General features: G+C 37.1%; 2 protein-coding genes and 1 pseudogene across 2 annotated transcripts in view; 1 reads left to right on the top strand and 2 right to left on the bottom strand.

Annotated features, from left to right (window-relative positions):
• LOC135197313 (uncharacterized) overlaps positions 1 to 27,798 on the bottom strand; it is a 96,352-nt pseudogene that overhangs the window by 28,879 nt on the left and 39,675 nt on the right.
• On the bottom strand, positions 43 to 17,279 carry LOC135197342 (uncharacterized). Its single transcript, XM_064224481.1, has 9 exons — positions 17,121 to 17,279; positions 12,631 to 12,723; positions 12,387 to 12,509; positions 11,163 to 11,355; positions 3,633 to 3,743; positions 2,327 to 2,498; positions 1,744 to 1,945; positions 1,002 to 1,246; positions 43 to 222 (listed from the first exon to the last, which is right to left on the bottom strand). Exons 1-9 carry the CDS (start codon positions 17,162 to 17,164, stop codon positions 98 to 100), a joined length of 1,308 nt encoding a protein of 435 aa, XP_064080551.1. The 5' UTR covers positions 17,165 to 17,279; the 3' UTR covers positions 43 to 97.
• LOC135197341 (uncharacterized) overlaps positions 18,429 to 27,798 on the top strand; it is a 21,784-nt gene continuing 12,414 nt past the window's right edge. Inside the window, exons 1-4 of the mRNA XM_064224480.1 lie at positions 18,429 to 18,579; positions 20,158 to 20,317; positions 21,620 to 21,809; positions 22,301 to 22,468. Of these exons, the coding sequence (XP_064080550.1) occupies positions 20,171 to 20,317; positions 21,620 to 21,809; positions 22,301 to 22,468 (505 nt within the window). The 5' untranslated portion in view covers positions 18,429 to 18,579; positions 20,158 to 20,170. The remainder of the gene's footprint in view (positions 18,580 to 20,157; positions 20,318 to 21,619; positions 21,810 to 22,300; positions 22,469 to 27,798) is intronic.

Raw genomic sequence — 27,798 nt, 5'->3', positions numbered from 1 at the left:
TAGTCTCGGTACAGTCTTTGATAGGTAACAAACAACCAGATGGAGGTTCTATTGCTTATATTGCTTTGATAAAGAAGACACTATTAAAAAATGATCATTAAGTTTTTAACCGTTTTGGAGGAGGCTCAAAATCTTGTTCATCTGGGTAGTGAAGGAGTAAATCTTTGTAGAACAGCTTATTATCAATCTGATGTGGAAGAATGCCCAGAGGAGTCATGGCACCTGTAAAAATTGAACAGCAATCAATAAATGAAAACAGAAATGAAAAGAAAAACATACAAATACAACTCCTTGCAAAATATTAATGCACCTAAAAATTACTATATAAGCAACCAAGTTCCCTGGCTTTTGCAGTTTGTAGCAAAAGGTGCACTTTACCTGATGAATTCTTGATACATACTGCCTCAACTGAGGTGGTAGCCCTGTATAAGTATGCATTGCAACTGAAGGAACACTCCCGGTAAAACAAAAGGTTTATGTTTGTATAACATTAGCATCATAAAAAGTTTTATGTACAAATAATAAATAAACTTTGACTTGATCTGAACTTAATTGCAGCTTCGTTCCCTATTCTAACTGGTTTTGAATTTTTTTCTGGCCGTTTTCCCTCTTTTCAACTTTTTCTTTTCCTTTCCTGCAGAAACTGATAAGACATCAGATTTCCTAAACCATTTGCCACCGAATTAAAAAGTAACATGGTAACCAATACATGAAGATGATTAGAAACTGTTGATGAGTCTTAATACCAATAAAATATAAAGGCCACTGATTTAATCCATAATTCTAGAAACATAGTAACATCCAGCTCTTGTGCAAAGTACCAGACTGTGAAAACGGCTTCCATGCTGCCAGATAAGAATCTCATAGATGCTTTAAATGTAAGAAAAAATATCCACCTGTTGCTGAACTTTTTCTCCTTACAATTCCCATATCATATCAGATGGCAGTTAATCCCTTGAAAAACTCACAATTGAGAGTCTTAGTCAATAAGGTAAACTTACCTGCTTCATGTAAGAGAGAAGCTACTTGCACTTTTCCCGATTCATCACATGTCTCGGTCTTGTTCTCATAGACGGATTCTAACACTGATTCTACATTAAACAGTTCGTCATCAGAGGTCTCACTGGATATGTCATGTATTCTATCACTCTTCCTATCTTGCTCCTTGCACGCAGAAATATCCAATAAACTCATGATTTTCTTTATTTGTACTTCAGATATGTTGCTCTCAGAAGAATTCATAATTCTGAAAAGAATGGTAACACTCACAAACAAGCAATACAAATTAGTTTTATTTAGTCACATTATTTCACAGCACATGGAATACGTACCAAGAAAAAACATTTGAAACAACACTATTACTTATCAATATAAAAGAACCAAAGTCAACACAAACAGCTCAAGTTACAATAAATTTTACTCAAACAATGTAGCACAGAATTGGCCTTTGTCTTTTAACAGCCTAAGCCATTCTCACAAACAACAAAAGCTACGTACAGACTGTCTACTTGTAACAATCCCAGAATTAACAGCAAGTACTTTTATAGGGTGTGACTGATATGTCCATACTGTTCATTAGAAGATGAGGAATGAGTAATGGATAAAGCCCTTGCTTGTTTTAAAATCCTTAGAGGACTGATGGCGACAATGAATCACAATACAGACCAAAACCCTTGAAAAATATGCAAGCAAGTAAACATAAGCAACAAAACATAAATAATAAATGTATCAAGAAATACTTACTTGGTTGCTAAATCTACTGACCATTCTTCCTCTAGTGTCAGTAACTTACATGCTATTCTCTTCCAATTTACACCATTCTTCTGCAAGCTAAGGAAATGTCTTTGGCAAATTCCATTCTTTCCTTTTTTCCCTTTCAGGGTTGGGCCTTTAAGTATGGAAGCAACAATTAAAATGATCCACGCCGAAGCAACCTCCTTGTTTTCTGAAAGAGACAAAGACTCATTCAAGACATGTAAATGCAAACAAAATTCCTGCGTAAACACTGACTTCTGAACATATTGACGGACTTTAACACATCTGTTAAAAAAAATTTTCACTTATTGATGCTCAAAGCTACACCTGATTTCTTAATCCTAATCAAAGAATATGGTTCTACATTCTAGCAAAGGGAGAACATTTTTAGTATTCATAACAGAAACACTATAAGCAATAAGTGGACTCGCAGTGAATTTGGTTTTTTATTATCTGTGTACTAAGGCTGGAGAAAATTTAAATAAGGTCAAGGTTGTTTAAGTACCCTATAGGCCCAAATGAAAGGAGCAACCCTCTTCTTAACGCATACCAATTCAAATTCAAAACTTACCTTGCAATTTTCTTAGAAGAGAATTAAGCATTAACTGAGTTGATCCATTATTTATAAGAATAGCTTTCAAAAAGGTATCGATACCTTTAATAGCATGAAAGTTAAAGAAACATCCACATTTATCCATTTTTCTCATTGCCTGCAGATAAAAAAAAAAATTATGTGAAAGTACCTTTCACAAAACCAGTAACATCTAATAGTTTATAACCATTTCTCACAACAAATGGTGTAATTATCCAACGCACTTATTCACAACAAATGGTGTAATTATCCAATGCAATTACTAAATTAAACCATCTATATATGAAGTATGGCCATCATTATTAAACAATTACATAAAACTTCTAAGTTTTAAATCAATTCATCAAAATGATGTCCTTTGTATATATATACCTATAAAAAAAAAAATACTTTTATTAATAACACTGTCCTGTTATTTAAGACCCTTACCAGATGATTGTAATTTAACATTTCTGGCCGAGCGGTACTAACAAGATCTCAACCACTGCATCAATACAACCCTGAGGGTCGATGGTGTAAGAGTGATGAAACGTTTCCACTAGAAGTGTCAATAACTGTAAAAAATTAAAACTAAAACGGTCAAAACATTTACAATCAATATGAATTATGTGTACTAGAACAAAATGACAAATTTTAAAATAAAATTTTTATTTTTCATAACTAACAAAAGAACCTATGGTCTTAAGACAATAGGATATTTTTTCCAAGTGCCAGCTGGTAAACCGGTTAAAACAATCAGAGATTGTAAAGCAAGGAATTTGTGAGATCTGGCAATGCCTGCACATACGAGATGAAAGCTGGTCAGAGACTGTGCATGATATGTTCAATATTTTTCCTACAAATCTGCCGAAAAGTTTTCAATTCTGTTAAAACAGTAATCCAACCACATTGAATTCTTTCTGTATATGGACACCACCCTACTTACAAATGAGTCACATTCCGAACAGCCATTGTATGTTGATTTGTTTGTAAGTTGGTTACTATACTCTCCATGCCTATTTAAGTACAGTATGATAGAAAATCAATACAGTACTGGACGTTTTCTCATCCTAAAACACAGTACACTGTAGATACAGAATAGGTGCCCAAAACAAAATTTGAACTTATGGGTGGCAGAGGGGAGTGCTCTGAACACAATTTTAATATGTGATCCCATTTGTTTGTATCTCTGAATGATTTTAAGTTGAATGTCTATAAGTAGGGTGGTGTCTACTGTATTACCTTAAGAGACTTCCTGTCATCAGTGTCATCATTCTCATTGTCATTCAGTAGCATACAGGCATACTTGTTCAGACTTTTTTTTTTCATGAAGCACTTCCAGTTCCCTAGAGGGATTCTGGTGCCTCTTTGCAGTCCTGCCATTCATCTGAGTTGATTCCGGGTACCAGTAGTAATTCTGCAATATCAAAGGTGATTAGTATTAACACATTCCATTGTTTTAAATTATGAAATAATCAGTGACATCACTACTATTCTCTTCACATGTTGCACCCTTTATATTAATATTCATATCACTTAAATGAAAAACCTGCCCAGAACTGTTTATTGATCAAACACTCTATAGATATCTCAGCCAATTTTCCATGTTAATTATTGTTTCATTCTCCTTGTAATAGTGGATTAACCTAGGAAAAATGATATTGTTAGTATACAATAAAGTTTTGTACATACTTACCTGGCAGATATATACTTAGCTTAGGTCTCTGACATCACGACAGAAAATTCAAAACTCGCGGCACACGCTACAGGTAGGTCAGGTGATCTACCTTACCCGCCGCTGGGAGGCGGGTGTAAGAACCAGTCCCCCTTTCTTGTCAGGTTATTTTCTTCCACCTGTCTCCTGAGGGGAGGCTGGGCGGGCCATCAATCGTATATATCTGCCAGGTAAGTATGTACAAAACTTTATTGTATACTAACAATATCATTTTTGTACATGAACTTCCCTGCCAGATATATACTTAGCTGATTGACACCCTTGGCGGAGGGAAAGAGACACATACTTACTTAGAAAGTGGGGACAACACATGTTAAAGGAATACATAATATAAACCTCTGGTTCTTACCTGATTTAGGCAGAAGACTTGATAGTTACTGTCTATTAGTCTGCGTTGCCTAAAGAGTCTCAGCGAGGGCGTGACCTATGGCTGAAGAACTCTTTGGGTCTACCAATGGGAACTGAGTCCACTTACTTGGCAGAATCCAAGCAGGATTCTGGTCAATGGGATCAACCCGACTTACATGCCAGAGCCTATCAACTACCAATTGCAAGGAGCCTCAAGCACAACCGATCACCTAACCAAATACTAACATTAGTATACGAAAGAAGGAGCTGCCTCCTGCAACCTCCTTCGTACAACCAAAAACTCAAACTTAAAACTAACAGGAAAAGGATTAAAAAGGATGTGTTTCAGCTCCCTGCCCCAGCACTGAATCCGCCGATACGTAAGGGCCTAGCCCAAAACACTTATCATACGTAATCGATACGTCCCTTAGGTAGTGATTAGAGAAGACTGATTCACACCTCCAAAAAGTGGCCTTCATAAGGTTTTGTAATGACAAATTCTTCTTGAAAGCCAAAGAGTCGCGATGGCCCGTACTTCGTGCGCCTTGACTTTCAGAAGGTTAAACTGTTGCTGATTGCAAGAAGTGTGTGCTTCCCTAATAATATTCCTGATAAAGAATGAGAGTGCATTTTTAGATAAGGGCCTACTGGGGTCCCTTACAGAGCACCAGAGATTGCTCTCATTAGCGGCAAGTCTTTTCTTCTCTGAAGATAATCAGGCTTCTCACCGGCAAAGAGATCTCTCCTCTTCTGTCCCAACTAAGGAGGATAAGCTTTTTGATTTCGAAGCTCCTGGGCCTGGCACGGCGAAGAAGGGTTTTCATTCTTGGCTAGGAAAGCCGGAAGAAAAGAGCAAACCGCGGAGTCTCCTTGGAAACCTACCTCACCTTCTAGAGCCTGCAGCTCGCTGACCCTCTTCGCTGACGCTAACGCACAGAGAAAAAGAGTCTTCATCGAAAGTCTCTGAACGAAGCAGCATGGGGAGGTTCGAACCTTGAGGACCTCAGGAAGAGCAGCACGACATCAAGATTCCAGCTAGGCACTAAGGAGGAGGGTCTTTTAACCGTTTCAAACGATCTGATTAAATCATGGAGGTCCTTGTCCTCCAGATATGTTTAATCCTCTATGACAAAAAACTGAGGGAAAAGGCATGCTCCTGTATCCCTTGATGGTGGAGACAACCAACCCGCATTTTTCCCTCAGGAAGATAAGGAAATCTGCAATCTGAGTCACAGAGGTACTGGAGGAGGAAACTTTATGAGTCCTCGCACCAGCGTCGAAAAAACATCCCACTTCGACTGGTAGACCTCTAGATGTGGAAGGTCTACGTGCATTGGCAATAGCCCTTGCAGACTTTGCCGAAAAGCCCTTAGCTCTGACGAGACTCTTGATAGTCTGAATCCAGTCAGACTGAGAGCGGGGAGGTTTTTTGTGAAACCTGTCGAAGTGGGGCGTGTTTGAGCAGATCAACTCTTAGAGGTAGGGATCTTGGGACATCCACCAGCCATTCCAGTACCTCTGTGAACCAGTCGTGGGCGGGCCAGAACGGAGCTATCGACGTCATCCTTGCTCCCTCTGACGCTGCGAATTTCCTTAACGTTTCCCCTGATAATCTTGAAAGGCGGGAACGCGTAAAGATCCAGATTCCTCCAATCCATCAGGAATGCATCTATTGCCACTGCTCTTGGGTCTGCAATAGGGGAGCAGTATAGATCTATCCGCGCATTCCTGGAGTCGCAAATAGATCGAGATGGGGCCTGCCCCACGTCCTCCACAGCTCCTGGCTACTGTCCGCGTGCAGAGTCCACTCTGAGGGAAGGACTTGATTCCTTCTGCTTAGCAGATCCGCTCTGACATTTCTTTCTCCCTGTACGAACCGGGTGAGAAGCCTTATGTTCCTTTCCTCTGACCACAAGAGGAGCGATCTCGCTGTCTCGTACAGGGAGAAAGAGTGAGTCCCCCCTTTGTTTACCGAATGTAAGCCAGGGCTGTAGTGTTGTCGGAGTTGATCTGAACATATTTCCCTTTTACGAGGGGTTCGAAGGTCTTGAGAGCTAACCAAAATCGCTGTTAGCTCCTTCTTGTTGATGTGCCAGGACACCTGATCCCCCATCCAGGTGCCTGACACTTCTCTCGACCCGAGAGTAGCTCCCCAACTTTGTCCGAAGCGTCTGCATACAACACTAGGTTGGGGTTCCGAACTGCAAGGTAAAGGCCTTCCTTGAACAATAGAGGGTCTAGCCACCAACGTAGATCCTCCTTTATCTTCTTGCGAAATCTTGAACGCAAAGTCCAAGACCTTGAGATTTCCGATCCAGTTCCTGTCAGGAAGAAACTGTAGGGGTCTGAGGTGCAACCTTCCTAGAGAAACGAATTGCTCCAGCGAGGAGAGTGTCCCCAACAGACTCATCCACTCCCTCGCTGTGCATACATCTTTCTCTAGAAAGATTGCTACCTTCTCCAAACCTGGGTTATCCTCTCTGGGGACGGATACGCCCGAAAAACCTGAGAAGCCATCAGAATCCCCAGATAGATACGCTCTTGACTGGGGATTAGCTGTGACTTCTCGAAATTCACTAGCAAACCCAGAGGGAAGGCTTGCTAAGATTCCAAACGGTTCAACTCGATAAGTCCTCCAGACATTTCTCCTTGGATTTGGCCCTGATAAGCCAATCGTCCAAGTAGAGGGAAATCCATCACTCCCTCGAGGATGAAGCCACTGGGCAACGTTCTTCATCAGCTCCTGTGAATACTTGGGGGGGCCGTGGAAAGGCCGAAGCATAGGGCCCTGAACTGAAAAACGTTTCCCTCCCCACATGAATCTGAGATATTTGCGAGAAGAAGGATGGATCGGCACATGGAAGTAAGCGTCCTGAAGGTCCAGCGACACCATCCAGTTCCCCGGGACGAAGAGCTTGCTAAGACTGATGACGTCGTCTCCATAGCGAACTTCCTCTTCACAAAGACATTCAGGGCGCTCACGTCCAGAACCGGTCTCCATCCTCCTGAGTTCTTGGGAACTAGGAACAGACGGTTGTAGAACCCCGCTGAAAGAGGGTCCTGAACCATCTCTATTGCCTCTTTCTCTAACATCAGCTCTACCGCTAGAGCGAGGGCTTGATTCAATAGTGGGTCTTTGTATTTGGCCACCAGTGCCCTTGGAGTGGTGGTCAAGGGTGGTTCTCGAAATAAAGGGAATGAGGTATCCCCTCTTGATGATCTCGAGGGACCAGTTGTCCCGCCCCCTTTCGTGCCCAGACATCTGCAAAGCTCAGAAGTCTGGCACCCACAGTTGTCTGGAGGACACCCAAAACTACTTCTTGGCCCTAATAGACCGGGAGAAGGTCCTTTCCTCTTCTAGGTGGTCTCGAACCTCTGGAGGAAGAAGAGCGAGACGAAGGTCCTCCTCGAAAGGGTTCTTGCCTACTTTGAGCCTCTTTCTTCGTCTTCTGCTGAACGAAGGTTTCGGAATTCTAGCCGAGCGAGCTAGCATATCCTGCGTCGCTTTTTGCTGATAACGAGCTGGAGATATCGTTAATAGTCTTCTTGGGGAAGAGTTGCGGGGAAAGCTGTGAATACAGCAAGGAAGCTCTCTGTGCGTGAGAAACCGCCTTGATAAGAAAAGAGCAGAAAACGGCCCTCTTCTTTACCACTCCTGCACCAAAAAGTGAAGCAATTTCCCCGGAACCGTCTCTCACTGCCTTGTCCATGCAAGACAGAACTGCGTGGAGGTCTCAGGGGAAAGAGTGTCTTGCTCTTGAGTCCCTTTTCTTAGCCAACACTCCCAGGGTCCAGTCAAGAAAGTTAAAAACTTCTAAGACTCGGAAACATTCCCTTCAGAAAGGTGATCCAACTCGCTCATACCCCACGTCGTCTTCGCAGAATTCAGCGCCGAGCGACGTGCGGAATCGACCAACGAAGAGAAGTCCGAGTCTGCAGGAAAGAGGGAAGAGTTAGACCCAACAATGGGCTCTCCTGACTTCGTACCAGAACCCCATCTTACCCGTCAGCTTGGACGGGGGAAAAGAAAAAACTGTCTTGCCCTTCTCTTCTTTTGAAAGCAAACCAGTCGTCAAAGTTCTTCATAGCCTTCTTCATAGACACTGTAGGCTTCATCTTAACGACTGAAGACTTCTTAGCCGTATTGGTCGTTGAAAATAAGGACGGAGGAGACGGAGGAGCAACGGCCGAAAGAGACTCCCCAAAATCTTGCAAGAGGAGGTCTGTAAGTCTCTTATACGAAGAAACCGAAGCATCCTTGGGCAAATCTTCCTCCGCATCAGCAACAAATTCTTCCGAAGAATGACGTCTAGAAGCTCTACTGCCCGGAGGAGAGCTAATCCTTGGAGAGCGCCTGTTCGGAGAGCGCCTACTAGGCGAAGCGCCCCTACCTGGAAGGAAAAAACCACTGGGAGAGCGCTTACACGGGGAGCGCCTACCAGGAGAGCGCCTACTCCCAGGAGAGAGCCTACTAGGAGAGCGCCTAGTTGGAGAGCGCCTACTAGGAGAGCGCCTACTTTGAGAGCGCCTCCCAGGAGAGAGCCTACTTGTGAGCGCCTGCTAGGAGCAGCGCCTACTTGGGGAGCGCCTACTAGGAGAGCGCCTACAAGTGGAAGCCCGTCTGTCGGAAACAGATTCTAACTCCACAGAAGAGCGTCTGGATAAGGGAGAGCACCTATCAGGCTCTCTGCGCCTGCTAGGCTCTTGGCGCCTGCCATCCTCAATACGCCTGCCACGGGGAGAGAAAACATCCACAGATGAATCCCTGTCAGAAGCGCGGCGCTTACAAGGCTCTGAGCGCCTATCCAATCGGGAGTGATCTAACGGAGGAGAAAACTTCCGTTGCCGCCTACCAGGTTGCTTGGCGCCTACTAGGCTCTTGACGCCTACTAGGTCCGAGCGTCCGTCAAAAGGAGAGTGGCCACCAGGCGAAGAACTCTTCCTTCGCTCCTGACGAAAACGAGGCTCTTGACGTCTGTCAAGCTCTTGACGCCTAACTGACGAGGAGCGGAAATCCTGAGGAGAGAGCCTGTCTGGCTCCTTACGCCTTACATGCTCACAACTCTTGCTGGAAGAGAGGAGAGCCTACTCGGAGAAAGATCCGAGCTCCAGCCTGCACTTCTGACCTCCTACTAACAGGCTCAAAAGCTCTTCTAGCCAAAGGAGATTTAGCCGAAGGAACGTTCTTAGACTTCTTCACCGGAAGTGAGGCGTCCTTCCGACGATGAGAAGTCCGGCAATAGACTCCGCTAAAGCCGCAATCTGTGCCTGCAGACCCGCCAGGATACGCGCAGGAGATCTCTTAAACTCCTCTACAGGGGACGAAGTCCGAGAGCGAACAGGAGAAGCGTAACCGGACGAAATCTTGGTTCTCTTGCGTTCCATTCTGGCTCTTCGCGAAGGATTCGGGGCTGGAAGGAAGGGCACAAGGATCCTTCCAGGGCCTCTTGAGAGGGCGAGACGACTCCGATGCGCTCCATCTACGCTGAGGAGAAGGCGACGAAGATGACGAGAAGCACTGGCGCAATAAACTCCTTCTTGGTTCGATCCAAGGCAGCCTGGGAACGAGCAACAGGAACTGCCGAGGGGACGCCTGACCGGTGGGGGTTTCTCCCTAACCCTTCCTGCGGCTTTCGATTTCCTCCCCTCCACTGGGTCTGGGGAGTCGGAAGAGGTCTAGGCCTGGAAGCGTTAGTGAGCCCGGTCAGCCACACACCCCTCCACTGCACTAGGGGCACTGCACTGATCACTTGCACTATCATCAACTCGTACCTTGGTTCGAGAGCGAGCGAGGCTCTTCCTTACTCCTGATCGAGGCTCTCCCAGAAGCAACTTCCGAAAACGAATCTTCGGTTTCAAAGCTGGGCGCAGGGGCTGAAACTGGAGGAAGGAAACTACTTCTACTACAGGATTCTCAGCGTCAACTTCACTCACCCTCGATCTACTAGAACTCTTTGAAGAAGCCTTGCGCACCCTATCCTTCTCTAACTTTCTCACATAAGAAGAGAGAGCCTTCCAACCATCCTCATCCAAATTCTCACACTCTTTGCAAGGGTTAATAAAAGAGCATTCATTCCCTCTACACGACTCACATACCGAGTGAGGATCTAATGCAGCTTTAGGAAGCCTAACTTTACATTCCTTCTCTGAACAAACCCTAAATAAACTAGGTTTCTTAACTTCAGAATCATCCATGATTATAGATATGTAAGAGAAATCCAAAAGAAAAATAAAAAAAACAGTCCAAAAAGCGTATGCCAAGCCAACAAACAAAGGGTACTTCACCAAAATCCAAATCGTCGGCAACGAGAACGAATTTTAACTATCGTAAGGACTGAACAACAGGTGTTGTCCAGCCGGCGACAGAAAATAATCTGACAAGAAAGGGGGACTGGTTCTTACACCCGCCTCCCAGCGGCGGGTAAGGTAGATCACCTGACCTACCTGTAGCGTGTGCCGCGAGTTTTGAATTTTCTGTCGTGACGTCAGAGACCTAAGCTAAGTATATATCTGGCAGGGAAGTTCATGTACAAAAGTTATTCTTCATTCATTTCCTATTTTGGATTTCAAACTATCAGTGGAAACAGACTCAAAGAAGTTATCCTAGTCATTGCAATGTACACTGTATTATGGCCTAAGTAAAATCAAGGACAACAGTTGCATGTTCATAAAACTTGTGAACTTGGTGTTCAACTTTTTGCTATTGCGTATACTGTAGTACGTATGTATGAAATTCTGAAAATAAAAACTTACCTTAATCCACATGAAGGAAGTTTCAAGAGCTGTTTCTACAGTACATCCTCCAGCATACCCTGAATCCCCATGAATTATCTCATTTCGAAGGTCAACAAGATGTCCTGGTAATCCTATTTCAGCAGCCAATTTATGAAGGGTCTGATGATTGTAATATTTCTTTTGCGGCAGTTTTACAACATTACTTACAAATCTGGAACATGGAGTTATACTTGCAAATCTAAAAACAAATCATCATAATAAATAGCCTTCCTACCACTCCTCTTTCAATCCCATAAAATTCAACCATAGTGTCCTTACATTACATAGCAACAAATAAAATATGGGCAGGCTCCCTATTCCTCCAGACGTTATATCTGATATACTAAATAAAATTAATCCTTTTTTTCAGCATGAGAAGAACAATTAACATTTAGTTCAAAATAACCAACAAGCCATGGAACTTTGTAGCCTCATCCACAGCAGCACATTGTGCATGGTACTAATGATTCTTAGCAGATTCTCTTTAGATTCAAATGCTGGTTTCTTCCTACCTTGATGTTTGTTTTCTTTTAACTTCTTGCACCAACTTTTACATCACATACAGTAAACCTTTTGACAAAGCCCTAAAAGAGCCTAAAATGTGACTTGGTGGTCTCAAGATTTATTATAGTAAAAAGCTATAAAATACAAAAAAGGTAAGAAGTTATAGAGGATTCAAAATTGGTAACTCATAATTTTGGAAAACATGAATTTCATAATAAAATTTATGATTTGGATACTTACCTTATGTTAATGATAGCTTGTATCTTCTTGCCTATCAGCGCAGAGATATAAGCTATCTTCAACAGTAGGTAAGATTTGTCCCTAATAAATGGGAGTATCAGGGTTTGACATTCTAAGAATAAAAGCAACTTATATAAATCCTCTTAGAATTTTGTATTCCTTGGCAATGAATTCTACACATTATTAAGGTTTATATAGATAATTAGTGAAGACTAGTTTTAGTGAAAGACCACTAAGAATTATTGACGTACATTAAAAGCTAAGTTTAAATAATTTTTATTCCAGAGTAATAGGACTTATGCATTCTTAGCCATACAGTAATGGTAACAACATGAAACTGTCTTTGTATGCTGAAAAGTGAGACACTCAAGAGTTTCATGTTTTGCACTACAACTTATAACACTGACAAATTGGATAAATGATACTTGGAAGACAATCCATAACCTGAAACATAATTACCTCTGGAGAGCTGTTCCTTGCATTATAGATTTTACATCACTGTCCAAAAAAGGGTCAGCACTAACAATTTTTGACTGAAGCAGTGGCAATGTGAGGTCAACTCCTATTGGCAATTTACTCACTCTGAAACAGAACAGGAATTTAACTAGTACTTGGCCCATCTGCAAATGAAAATGTCCATCACCCAATGAGGATTTCCAGCAATAGACGAGAAAATGTGACAATCAATAAAAAACGTTTATACCTTGCTTGCCAAACCAGCATACAATCTCTTGCTTCCTTCCAGCGCTCAACATCATTACCATGGATACCGCGATAAACTTCTAGCCATTCTTGTCTGAAATTGTTAATAAATTAAATTTTTATAAACCCTGTTCATAACGTTTTTTTAAAACTACAGCACTGTTTAAAACCTAATAATGTTTTCAAAGTTCTAATACATAAGAACCATGCTCATTATAAACATTCTTTAATTCAATGACTGACAACAAAGAGAAAAAAAAATACAAACATGGGCTTGTGCTGTAAACAACATTATATGTATGTATATATATATATATCTATATATATATATATATATATATATAATATATATATATATATATATATCTATATATATATTATATAATAAATATTATATTATTTTACATAATATATTAAACTATATATATATAATATATAATATATAATATATTATATATATTATTATAATAATATAATAAAATATATATATAGATATATATACATATTAAATTACATATATATATATATATATCTTTTTATAATTATATATATTATATATATATAATTATATTATATAATATATATATTATATATATATATAATTATATCTATAATATATATATGATATGCCTAGGTTATATAGAAATTTTAGATAATTAATTGTTACTAAACTGAAAAACACAAGTGACTATGGCCTATAATACTGCAGAACCATTCAAATTCTTTGTTATTCTGAAAAATTGAGAAAATTTTTGTTAGTTTTCATTAAATCTAGTTTACCAAACCAATAAGCTCACTACCTCCAAGCATCCTCATTTTACTAGTCTTCAAAAACTTTCAATGCATGATTCACATCATCTAATTTAATTTTTTATGCTAGAAAATGTTTTAAAACACTGATATTAACAATCAAAATCAAGGGATGATATTCTTCAATTCTTCTTTAAATGTAATTTTTCATCTTCATATTACAGTATCATATACTGTACATCTAATTTAATACTTTAACTACTACATATTACTATATTTTATAAGCTGCATTTCTGTTTTTCTCAATGTTCACAGTGCGCATACTTGATCATGCTCTTGCTCAGGTCAGGTTAGTCCATCCACATGGAGATAATTCAGAAGGTGCCCTGTTAGTTATGTACCTTATGTAAGAGGGGGAGGGGCTGAACTATCCCACCATAGTATGTGACATTACGTAGCAGAATGATATGTGCAATTGTAAAAAACACAGCTTAATCTGTCAGAACATGACAAGATTTGAGAATGAATGGGTGAATGAACCATACATTTTAAAGCTATACAGTAATGCACAGAGGCCCTTTTGGCCATTCACTGCTGAAGACTGAAAACATGAATGAGGAGTGGTTGGGCAGCAAGATAAAGATATCATGGAAATAAATGAAATGGAGTAAAGATAGGCTATACACAAATGAAAATACACTAGCTAGGTATTGGATTTAAAACTGCCTTGAACACATATTTTACAAAGACTTCACATGCTTATTTTACTTTGTAGGGTAAAACACCGCATGGACTGACCAACTCAACGACTATCACGGCTGGCCACCCTCCGAAAAAGTACTTTTAACGCATCCTGACACCGGAGATGGTTATCAGTCATGAGTTGTTGTTGGTGAGAGACGGAGCTAAAGACCTCTACTCTCCTTTTGAAGTAAGTATTTTCTCCAAAGTTAGATATTAAGGCTATATTTTAAGCTTTAAACAGAGGGTAATGAAAAGGGTGGGCAAAGCAGGCCCACAACACCAAAACGCTTTCAAAATTTTTACTTACGATTAAAAAAGTTTAGAAGATTGACACCATCTCGATGTTAACAGAGTCGCTTGAATTAACAAACTTCCCATTTCCTGTGGTAAATCTGCACACCACTTGTACCCATAGACGCTGGGGCACTTTCATCACAACAATCATAAAACCGTCCCTTGGCACGTTTTTAAGGAAATTACTGTTTTGTTAGAAGATGACGACGAAGCGTGCACTAGATAATTATTTGAATAAATAGTAAAACATCAATATTTTACATATTTATGATGATTAATTTGAAAATATTCGTTTTTGAAAAAGTAACTCGATTCCTGACTCAAATTTAAGTAATTTTTTCAGAATTATAACGTTTTTTCAAGTCTTCTATTAGGACGTCACGACATCTTGACTTTCGTACCAATTGTAAATGAACTGCTAAACTCAACTTTCTTGCAGAAGAGTTTACCAGCTATTCATGTAATTGTTATAATCGTAATGCGCTTATATATCTTTATTATTTACTTTTTGGATATATGAAGATGTTTTACTGCCTGATTACTGCTGTAATGTGACGCAATCGCTTTCGCTCCCTGGGCCTCTTGTCTGTTTTCGCACCATAAGAAATTAATGGGGCCGAATTTGCAATGACCAGAAAGTTGTTAAAAGAGGAAAGTTAGCATCGAGGAGCATATGTTTTGATTGAGAAAAATACAAATTTATACAATAGCTAGCTTGTAAAAAATACTTGATTACAAAAAACTTGATTGACAATTAAGCTGCATACCTACTATGGGTTTCAGAGACAGTGCAAGCACGTTTTTTGCCAATATTTCTGTAACAAACCCTCGCATCAGAACAAGATTTTGCTATAGTGTATTACACCCAGTGCCATAATTTATAAGGTATCGTGAATCACTAATCGTAAAGAATAATGACACTTGTCCTTGTACCAAGAGACAAAAACTCCATTATCCAGAAATGGATACGAACACAGCAGTAAAAAGCTCCACCTACTCTTTCCCCAACCTCCCCTGCCATCCCTGTCCTACTTCCTTCCTTCACCTTCCCTTCTCTCTCTGAAAGTTGCTTTAGTTTAAACTTATTTTCTATGATTTTTCCATCTATCTATCTAATAATAGTTTACATTGGTGGATATATCTAACGATTCACTCAAATTATAATTTAACATTTCATCGTGCATTTTATTTCACATGGAATTCACTGTTGCCAATTGGTTATGTATTCACCCTCCAAACTGGGTATAAGACTTACACAAAACGTGGAAATGGGTGATATTAGCCTATGTATTGGAAGTATATACGTATACATAAATATTAAAGCAATTTTATCATTATTGCATTACTATGACATTTAAAATTCATGGAAACAGTTTATAATAATGTGCCAACGATGATTTTGCCATTCTTAGAATGCAAACATTAAAGGTTACATTTATTCCTGGCATAGTTATTTAAAAAAAATCAAAATACTAATATTGACTTAAATCAATGAAAAGTGCTAGAAATAAAAAATCCACTAATTCGTTGTCTGCTCCACGATGGTTTTCGGCAGCCAGATGTACAACAAGGTTAGCAACATTGGATTCTATCTACTTTAGAAATATCTGTAATTTTTTGGGGTAATTTGGTTGCAAAAAAGGGATAATAGACATAAATCAAATAAACATTTTGAAGTAATAAAGTAAAGTTAAACTATATAATGAGTAAAGTAAACAATTTAAGGAATAAAGCTTAGCACCTCAGAAACAGCGTCGTTGCCTGCTGCTCGTAACTGTGTTTGTGGAGTGAGCGCTTAGGAACCAGGAACAGCAACGTGGTTTAAGTGCAATTTGGAGTGGTTTAAGACTAATAATGTGTATAATTACAATCAAATAAGCACTGCGGAGTTTCAGTTGTGTTTCATACTTTCACTAATAGCTATAAGCAACAAAATGTTTTATTGTGCTGATTACAACTGCAATCTTGAGTAAGATCAATAAACGTTACATACTATATACGCTAACATTGTTCAAATGAGTGCTGGGAAGGCTGTGAAAGATGGTGGATTGTCTGTGATTAGACCGGCCAGCCTGATGATAGCCGCCATATTGGATTTCAAAACTGCCTTGAAAACATATTTTACAAAGAGCGTCACATGCTTGTTTTAGTTCGTACGGGGCTTTCATACTACATCACATTATGTTGACGAAACTTCAATCTTTTGAATGGTATGCTTAAAGTTGTAATTGTATTCTTGTTTCACCAATTAAATATCAAGTGAATAAGACCCAGCCAGTGTGATGACGATGGATCGTCCGTGATTGTTTACCCTATGGGGGTTTCATATATCTAATTTTGTTGATGAAACTTCAATCTTTTGAATGGTATACTTGAATATTAAATTGTATGGTTGTTTCACGAATTACTAGGTAATACTAGGTACCTAAATATCCAGTGAAAAAGTGGTTCATTAGTGCGTGCAAATGCCCGCACAGCGGTGTTTTACCCTACCAGTCTGGGGGGTTCAGGTTCATATAATTCAGTTCACAATAAACTATATATTTACCTAATCCATCACATTAATAATTTTCGGTAATAGGTAGTACTAACCAAAACAAGACCTACAATAGGTACTAGCTAAACAGGTTTCACCGAGCTAGGTATAATGGATCTGGATTAATAATACCTAATACAATAAGGTCCTATCCACTTAAACCTTACCTTGAAAACCATGGTACTATGACAGTTTCTGGATGATGTACCATACTTATATAATGATCACCATAGAAACAATATCTTAAACTTGACTTGAGAGATCCGACGTCGTGTCCATTCACGTTACATGGAAGTTCGGAACAGTAGTAGTAATAGTAGGAAGAACCTTCTAAAACGGCTCCCCTTTTTCCAAGTTTTATTCTTTTAATTATTTGTTTATGTTTATTTTCTCTAGGCTTTTGATAAATTTCTACCCTTTCCCTATTTCATCTATTGATGGGCCTGGAAAAAAACAACATATTAATGACTGATCCAGCTTCATTTTCTTGGTCTGAATGCTACGTGAAACTAGATCTGCTTCTAATTTGATATTCAGAAGAAACCTCTTGCAATTGATTTATATAATATATATATATATATATATATATATATATATATATATATATATATATATATATATATATATGATCGAAGCCGTTGTATTTTGTTTTCTTGCAGAGAAAACCACCTGGCTATATGCTATATCAATAAACTGAAACGAGTGGCTACTGCTATCCATACAAATGTTCAAAAGTGAACAGTAATTTCACTTGGAAAATCTAATTATAATAACTTTCATATGTAGTAGCATGGATTGTTTTGGTCCATTGTCCTAGAATTGTTTAACATAACACTTTGAGATTACCAGGTTACCGGTGTATAACTACCACCACTGAATTGACCATTAGTGATGATAAAATGTTGAATAAAATCAAGAAATAGAAGACTGGACTTGGAGTGAAGTTTAGATAGGGTAGCGGTCACATGTTAATTTTACACGAACAATATACGACTATACTGTGTTCTCGGAAAGTCTATGGAATGAAAATATATTTCAACTCATAAAGATAAGCAATTAGGATCGAATGATAACTGGTAAGAGCATCGACACCTGCCAGGAATAGATCAATGATCTGGTTCATTACGACAAATAATAAGGCAGTGTCTTGATATTTGTTAAAATAAAAAGTGACGCGTGCATAAGTAAAAAAAAAAAATTATAATTACCCAAGTGACACATCGCTAATCACCAATCTCTGTATAAACGTTTTTTAGCTGAATTGGTTCTATTTTGGAGCTGTTCTCAGTCAAAATGTATTACTTAATAATGTTTATTTTCTCTATGCTTTTTAGGTATTGTATTAAATTATGTAATGATATATTTTATTTAAAATTTTTTTAATAGAATAGAAAAATATAATTTATTCTACTGATGTTATTGAATTATTCATTAGACATCGGTTTGAAAGCAACGGTAACAAATGCTCCTACAACGAAATGGAACGTAGCAAACCGCGCGTGGAATGACAATTAGTTCGTGGCATTCCGATACGGAAAACTAATTGCTTCACTGACATTCCTAAGCCCACCCGGTATTGATTAATTTGTCGTTGTTTTCCATCTTTGGAACGTACAGTGACTTCTGGTGAGTAGTTTTCTCCAAATTAAAGAATTCAAGCCTTGTTTTTACTGATTTCTCTTAATTTGTTCTTAGTATTCTTTAACGGGAAGTACCAGGTAAGATACTAGGTAGGTAGTAGCTAGGTATACCTAGTTTAAAGGTAAATAGAATTGCTACTACCTACTTGTCATATTGCGTTCACCTTCGTGAAAACTCATTATCTGTCGTTTTGCTCTGTCAGTTGAGTGTTTAGACTGAATTTTCTTTCATAAGGCCACATAGTATGAAATGTGGACAGTTTCAAATCTAAAACTAGGCTACAATAACCTGTTGAACATGGTCCATTTAAAGTTAGGGAAAGTTTTAATTCATTCTGCGAAAAATTTTACTTTGTGACATGTACATTTTAGACTTGAAAATGTAATTCTCCTATGTCATAATATGTGCTTTGAACATTTCCGACGTTCATATCGTTCGCACATGACCTAACCAACCACACAATAGTAGGTACCTATCATGCACTAAAATAAGGACCTGACACCCTAAGTTAGGTCAGGTTATGTTAGGTGTGTTTGGTTAGGTTATTTGTGTTCTAAGCATTCCTAAAAGAAAATGATCAAAATAATACTTTCTAGTCAAGAATGTGGTAATGGTTTAAAGTAAAATTTTACCAAACTTTTGTCTTGTTGCTCTCTACAATGACTAAATTATGGAGAGATAGTCTAGGGATGTAAATTTTGGGGAGGTAATGTTTGTTTAGCCTTGTTGAAGGTTTGCATCTTTGAAGGCTCCCATTTTATCATAACCTACTTTTAAGTTTCTGTTATCCTGGATAACAAAAATTGCATAGACCAAAGCGGATGGTACCTTGAACGTTCATATTTAGTAGCAGTGTCAGCGAAGATGTAATCTCAATGTAATCTTTATGGGAAGTAATCAAAGGAGAATTTCAAAGGTAACTGTAGATGTTAACAATATTTGTCGATTTTTTGTGATTCTGGTAAAAGATGATTTCTGAAGTGAACAGTGCAGTTTGAAAAAGGTGAATAAAGTCTTTTAGTTATGCAATACACTTTTAATTAATGCTATAAGGGGTTTAGGAAGAGCACTAGTGTCCAGTAATTTATTTTTTGAAAACGATGAATGTATAGATAAGTGGCCAGTACGTATAACTGAAAATAATTGAAGGAAGAGCAGAGGCCTGTTTTCACTCTGCTTTTGTTTTAACTAGAAATTTTGTTTTGTATTACACTTGCCATGTGAGTCACAAATCAGAGTACTGCACTGTAAATGGAATATCAAAGAGGTAATATTAATACTTAAATACATTTACTGTAAATAGGATATAAAATAGTTTGTTAGGCATTGGAAAAATATAAGAAATATATTGGGTAAGTGTAAAATTTTATTTAAAATAATTATATAAATGACAGTAGCTGAAAAATATGTAAAATCAAGACTACATATTGACATACCAATATGGGGTCCCTGGATTAGTGTGAGGTAACAAAACGGTACTGTGTATTTACATTACCCACATTTTTTTAATGTGGGTAATATTCAATTCACATTGTTATTCAAACTTTATTGTATTTTTTTTAGGTTGAGATAAGAGATGTTGGACATTCGTGGCCGTGTTGTAATTTACAGTACTGTGGGCTGCCCTCATTGCTTGGCTGCCAAGAATAGTTTAAAAGATGCAGGTGTTCCTTTTATAGAAGTTTCTGTAAACCGTTTCCCAACTGTAAGGACTTGGTTGCAGGTAAGATATGAAAACTTGCCCCTTTTTATGTTAAGATTTACTTTTTGGTAAAATAAAAAATCTTCAACTATCATTTACTGTAGGTTAGTATACACCAAGCATGCAGATGTACTTCTATACCTGTGATATGGTAGGTTGTTTTAAATGAAGATTAGTCTGAACCAAAAAGAGAATATAGTAAAACTTTCTTTACTGATGCTATATGCATGGTAGGCTTGTTGGAAGTCAAGTTTCATGGACCTTTGATGTCCGTACAAGGACAATACTATATGAGCAGCTCTTGTTCTTATTTGTCCAGATGTCAGTAGTTGCTGTACTCGTGGAGCAGTTGATTCTGGAGTGATTAGGTTTTTGCAACTTTCATTTTGTATTTTTCATTTGTCAAAATCTACATGTGTTTCAGCTCCAGTAGTTCTGTAAGCTTGTGTAGTTTTGCATGAACCATGCTAAGTGGTTAGGAATTAATGTTAGACAAGTGCATTTTTTATTGCTAATTTTTATTTTGTAATATTGCTCATCACCATCATCATCAAGTGACATTTTTTGTGGTAATGGCAAATGTTTAGAATAAGACTTACGAGTATAATCTGTAGACAGAGAATTTTTAAAAATAATTATCATGGTAAAAAATTATAAACAAATTTCACTTGGGATGTGATATTCTGCTTCAGCAGTAGTCACTTCTGCTCATTGATACATTAAACAGACTAGACAGAATGAGGTACAGTATGAGGCTTGCCATGATATCTGGAGAATACTTACATGAGAGAATGACCTGAGAATTTATAATTTCCTTCTGTATTAAATATAAGTACGTACCATGTTGTGTGCATTTACAAAAATAAATGAAATTCGTGTAGTATTGTCCCCTTTCTATCCCAGGGGGCATAATCAGCACTTTGAACAACAGCAGTAATTTTTTTCAGTTAGGAAATCCATCTTTATTTCTAGGAAGTATATTGAACTGCAGATTATCCTTTGTATCAGAGTACAATAATGTACTGTAATGTATCAGGCTGTACTCTATTCTGAAATAAATTTTGACAGAAAATTGCATAATTTGAGAAAAGCTTACAGCTACTATAGTCATTATGAGTTTCTTATGACTTTTCAGCACTACTACAGGGACATAGGATAAAAGGAAGACAACCATTATATTGCATAATACTGCAAGTAGGTTATAATATATTGCTTTGTATCTATGAAGTGCGTGGGAAATTTACCAGATCATATTGTGGGCTGCTGTATGATTTATTTTACCAAAGGGAAAGGGCAATATAAAATGCTATAATTCACTTGCAGGGCAAAACAGGCAAGACAAGTGTTCCACAGATATTCTTCAATGAAACTTATGTTGGTGGAAATGACGACTTGCAAAAAGTCCTTCAAGATGAAGAAGCCTGGAAAAAATTGGTTGAGGATATTCAAGAAAATGAGGCCAAAGAAGATGAGCTGGTAATACCACATCCTTCTGAGGCTGTTGATGTACCTGGTAAGAAGTTATGCTATCACCAGATTCAATATTTTTATTGTAGTAGTACAGCCATGTAAATACAGAGAAGTCTGCAGTATCTCTGTGAGTGATAATAGCGGTAGACAGCTAATCCTTTTATTCTTAAAAGAAGCATGCACTTAATAAGGTTTATTGGCACTGTACTGAGGCTACTCATGTGCTTGCTCATACTTTTATTACTTTGTTCTTCACGTTCTTCACTTTTAATCAATTGTACAGTATCATCATAAGTATACAGTGTTTAGTAATCTGACAGATCCACTAGACAATAGGTCTTGGAGATGCACACACACACTGCTATAGAAGTAGCCTAGAAGTGGCTACTGGAAGCTGCCTTTCTTTACAGGTAGTTCTTTACCTCTTCTGAAGTAATTAGCAGTAATTTGAGTGAATACTGTTTCCTGCATTGTCTCAGTTTGATTTTTGTTAATTTATTTGCAGAAAATAATTGTTTTAAATTTTTTTTGCAGAAGATGAGACCAAATTTGTAAGTGCAAGTGACCCAGCTGTAGCAGTTATTGAGGAATTGAAGGGAAGTGGGATTCTTCGTAGTCAACGCTTGTCATTATTTTCTTCCATAAAGAATGCTTTCTCTGGTCAGCAGTTTGTTCAGTGGATTATGGAAAATAAGAAGATAAGTATGTACAGTATTTTAAAACAAATATACAGTATAGTATTTGTTTACTGTTTTTAAAGTTAAGGGACATTGATAATTGAAAAATGGTTCCAGATATTTTATTTATGAATACAGTATTATTACATTATTAGTTCATTATGTACATTACTCTATTGCAAATTTATATTGCCTCTAGTTGGATAGATAACTAACTAGAGGCATAGATATTTCTTAATTATTTATGTAAGTTCGGTAATACTTGCTTTATGGTGTACAGGGTAAAATTATAAATTTCTGGTACTTTCCTCAGTTTGAAAGCTAACACAACTAAATATGTATTCTTATTATGTCTACATCAACCATATATTTATTTGCCTCATACAGTATATCCTCAAAGTAATGTCTGTCATTCCATTACAGTATTTCTTTTTCTTCCTCTTTAATTTTTTCATTCTAATATGTAATATACTTACCTTTCATATTTTGTCTTTTCTCACTTACTTATCTTTTCCTGATACTTCCTATCTTTTGTATGAAATGTTAAGGTTAGATTTAACTCTGCATTTTTCAAATATTTTGGCCCTATCACCTTTTTTTTTTTTAACCTTCATTCTCTTCCTTTAGACTTCTTGATCTTCCTCCCTGCCTCTCCTCTGTAACAGCTTGATGCCTCTGTTCTTCAGTTGCTCTCTGTACTGTTCCTTCTCTCTCTCTCTCTCTCTCTCTCTCTCTCTCTCTCTTCTCTCTCTCTCTCTCTATATATATATATATATATATATATATATATATATATATATACTATATATATATATATATATATATATATATATATATATATATATATATATATATATATATATATATATATATATATATATATATATATATATATATATATATATATATATATATATATATATATATATATATATATATATATATATATACACATATGTATAACTGAATCACGAAAGGGAAAGTTAGGAACGTGATAAATCCATAAATAAAAATAAATGCCACGTAGGAAAAATAAACGAAGGAGTCTGCAAGATCTTTTGGCTTTAAAAGCCCTTTACTGAGCAGATACTGACAAAAATATGAGAAAAACAATACAGAAGGTTTGTATAACTGCAGATAGGGATTATAAAAGGGATTAGTACCTAGAATCCAACACACCTAGAAGATAAGATACCTTCCCAAACAAGCATAAACATTGGGTGCAATTAAAGGTTTAAGACAATCATCTCAGATACAATCTCCAGACAATTAAAGGATTATAGGTGACAGCTATTTCGGAACTTGGGGGTAAACAAAAAAACCATATTCAAAAAAACAAAAATGAAAAAAAAAAAAGACATACATTACAACAAAAATTTAATAAACTCTAAGGCAAACTGATTTTTATTTAAGTCAGTAATTATATCTTTGAGGTCATTCTTAAACATGTTACAGATACAAGGGTCTAAATGAAAAAGGCCACGACTAACATTGAAATTACAATGAAAAGTAAGTTGTATTAAAGCAGATCTAAAAGATTTCGTGATAAGACATCTCTTGACCATGCAATTACTGAACTATCAATCCAATTATTTCGGTGGTTGTTTTCACTTAAATGAATATAATGCATTAGATTTTTGCCCAGTTTTTACAGAGTATTTATGCTGGCTTAGCCTTACTTCTAAGCCTTTGCTGGACTGTCCGAGATAGAATGAGGGACAATCCATACATGGAATTTTATATATTATGTTGTTGCTTCTCTGGGGCCATTTTTAATAACATTCTTTTTAGTGTGTTATTATAGGAAAAACAAGGTTGACATTAAAAGCTTTTAACAATGGTTTAATGGTTTCAATCCGTTAAAATAGGCAAACTGAGAAATGTTCTTAGAATTTTCTTTCTGTGTGTTATTTACAGTATAAAAACTTTTGTGGGCTTTATTATAACAAATGTCTAATATATGTGAAGGATAGCATAAATCTTTCCCTATTTTTCTTATGTATTCAATTTCTTGATCCAAATATTGTGGACTGACAATTCGCAATGCTTGTAAAAACATAGAGGAAAAAATTGATATTTTTATATTAAGATGGTGGCCTGAGAAGAAATGAACATAAGTTAAGTTGTTAGTCGGTTTCCTATAAATACTGAATTTACATTGAAATGGTTCTCTAGTATCAAAAAGTCTAGAAAGCTAGGCAATTGTCTTTTTCTAATTCTAGAGTAAACTTAATTGATGGTACCTGGTTATTTAATTTAGAGAGTAAATCATTTACATCAATACTGACAGGAAGAACAGCTAAAACAATCATCAACGTAACGATACCACTTTACAGGAATATGAATGATATTAGGTATAAACTTACAATCACAAATGCACCCCAAACAAAAAAAAAAAACTCGTGCATGTTGAAAAAATAATGTGACTTATAGGTAGAGGTAATTCATGCTGAGTTAGTTTTTCATTGCTAAGATATTCTAAAATAGAGTCTATAGGGACTTTTTTAGTAAAAAGAGAACATACGTCAAAACTAATGAATCTATCAGTAGGGCAAAGAGCAATTTTGTTTAATTTATCAACTAAATCTAGAGAAATTATATACAGGCAGTCCCCCGGGTTACGACGGGGGTTCCGTTCTTGAGACGCGTCGTAAGCCGAAAATCGTTCGTAAGCCGGAACGACGCTTGGAAATATGTCTTAAACTAATAAAAAGTTATAAAAACCTTACTTGTAATCCTTTGGTTACACTACATGTTGTTTTCCTGTAGTTTTATGTACAACCTGGAGTTATTTTCATAAAAGAATGCTGGTTCTTGAAGGTAAAAAACTATTGTAATCCTCTGGTGACACTACATTCTTGAAGTTTTATGTACAACCTGGAGTGATTTTGCCAAATCTTGAGGGCTACAAGAACAGCTGATTACTATTTACGTATCATATAGACTAATTAAAGTAACGTATCTTTAAATAGGCTTATATATTAGTATCAACAAAACATTTCCTGCTATGAGTCAGAGGCGCTTTAATGAACTCGACACTTCTCTTGTCCTATCTGTTCAGAAAATAAATGTTACGTCAATCCCCGAGACGGTGACCATTGTTGCCAAGGCGTCTCTCTCTCTTCTCTCTCTCTCTGATCAAATTACACTGAAACTTTGACATACGATTGCCCTAATATACGAATGTTTTGAGATACAACAGAAATTTGCGAAAATATAAGCTTTGATATACAACGAAAATATTTGAGATACGATTTTGCGATGAGTGTTAGTTGTATAGGCGACCGTTAAATGGCGTTCAGTCTGTTTGTTTGTTGGTGCTGCATGTTAACACGTCGTTGTTTAGTTCGTTGTATTTGCGCCTATTTTTCGTGTTATTTTGTCTATTTTTTATTAATAACCATGGGTCTCAAGCTAAAGACAAAGCAGGTGATAAGAAAAAACCAAGAAAATGATTTCGATGGAAGCAAAACATGAAATTATTAGCAAAGCATAAAACCTTCCAAAGGCATCACCATTATTTCTAAACTACAAACTGATTAAAATAAAAAAATAAAAATTAGTTTAGCAATGTTATTTCATTTGTGTTTATTACGTAGTTATTAGGTACATACGTAAATAAAAAGAGAACAAATCGTTCCCTGCCGCCCTTCCCTACCTCTTCCCCCTGCTGGCCTCACGTCATCTTTCGTTGTGGTAAGTAAAATTCCTTTCTTTTTTTTAATTGATTTTATTAACATTTATTATCATTTATCACATTGCTATGTTATCTTTTATCATTATGTGTGTTATTATTCGTTTATTTGTGTATAAATTGTGTATATTATATGTAATTTAGCTGTGTTTAGGTGTGGTTTCATACCGCTAGAACGGATAATACATATTACATTATTTAAATGGGAAAAAATGCTTTGAGATACAACTGTTTTTTGATATACGACGATGGTAACGGAACAAATTTAAATTCGTTATGTCAAGGTTCCAGTGTACTGGATAATGTCTCTCTTTGGATACTTCGATTTTGCCAAATCTTGAGGGCTACAAGAACAGTTGATTACTATTTACGTATCATATAGACTAATTAAAGTAAACGTATCTTTAAATAGGCTTATATTATTAGTATCAACAAAACATTTACTGGCATGAGTCAGAGGCCGTTTAACGAAACGAACACTTCTCTGTCCTTACTCGGAGCGTCGGAAGACGCCTTCTCTCTCTCTCTCTCTCTCATTGTAATCTAACCAGAACTTCGTTTTGTTATTATTACTGGAAACAAGCAATGATTTTTTCATTATTTGTGCTTTTGGACTGTTATATGTAAACTTTGCGCCGCAAGCTAGTATGTATTCATTCGCTCGGAAACTAGTTCCGCATATGAGGCGTCACTAAAAAACATAGAAAAATACGACATAAAAAGTGTCGAAAATCATCATAACCTCAAAATTTTTGTTGTAATCTAACCAGAAACTTATTTTTATTAATATACTGTGCTAAACTGTAAAGGAGTTTTATCATAGTATGAGTTTTTTAAAAGCGTCGTTAACTCGGAGCGTCGGAAGCGTCAGCATCGTAACCTCGGAACAAGCGTCGTAACCCAGGACGGATTTTTCCATTGAATATTTAAGAAAAAGCGTCGTAACCTCGGAACGTCGTAAGCCGGAACCGTCGTAACCCGGGGACCGCCTGTATATGAGAATCGGAGATGGTTCCAAGTAACGGGGACAAGATCTTAGTGATATATTTCGAGAGTTTATATGAAATTGAACCAACAGTACTGATAATAGGCCGCATAGGGTTATTTTCTTTGTGCGTTTTGACTAATCCATATAAGTAAGGTAGCGAAGGAGATTTGACCGACAATTTGCCTAGTAGTCTGTTTTTATCTTTAAGGATACTTTTCACTATGCTATTGAAGTTTTTTATGACTTGATCAAGAGGATTTTTTGTTAGTTTTTTATAAGTCACATCATCATTTTTTATAAGTCACATCATCATCCAGTAGGGCTTGCATACGTGATATGTAGTCAGTTTTATCTAAAATTACTATACTATTTGACTTATCAGCTTTTGTAATGTGGGTGGTAGTGTCCTTTTTAAGATCGGTCAAACTTTTCTTATAGCGAGCAGGGAAGTTACTTTCATGCTTAACATTGGCAGCTCCGTAAACAATACCTTTAATCATGTCAACATGATTTTGAGGAAGATCACAATTTTTCAAATTTACTTAGGGATGACCTAATCATTAAAGCAGAAGGTCTACTTGTTGCAAAGAAAGATAAACCATATCCAAGCGCACTCACAACATTTTCACTTATTTGTTTACTAGATAAGTTAACAACACAATCTTGACGTGCA

Source organism: Macrobrachium nipponense, chromosome 18, assembly GCF_015104395.2.
Source record: "Macrobrachium nipponense isolate FS-2020 chromosome 18, ASM1510439v2, whole genome shotgun sequence".
In the NCBI taxonomy this organism is placed as follows: Eukaryota; Metazoa; Arthropoda; class Malacostraca; order Decapoda; family Palaemonidae; genus Macrobrachium; species Macrobrachium nipponense.
Note: the sequence above shows the minus strand (reverse complement) of the source record. Positions and strands in the feature narration are given on the sequence as shown.

What these genes read in the sequence shown, in the direction of transcription:
- LOC135197342 (XM_064224481.1), bottom strand. Translation starts at nt 17,164, where the DNA reads ATGGTACATCATCCAGAAACTGTCATAGTACCATGGTTTTCAAG. An exon ending in ATAGTACCATGGTTTTCAAG is followed by an intron (nt 12,724 to 17,120) that starts GTAAGGTTTAAG and finishes TAACAATTTCAG; the next exon opens with ACAAGAATGGCTAGAAGTTT. An exon ending in TCTTCTAAGAAAATTGCAAG is followed by an intron (nt 1,946 to 2,326) that starts GTAAGTTTTGAA and finishes TGTCTCTTTCAG; the next exon opens with AAAACAAGGAGGTTGCTTCG.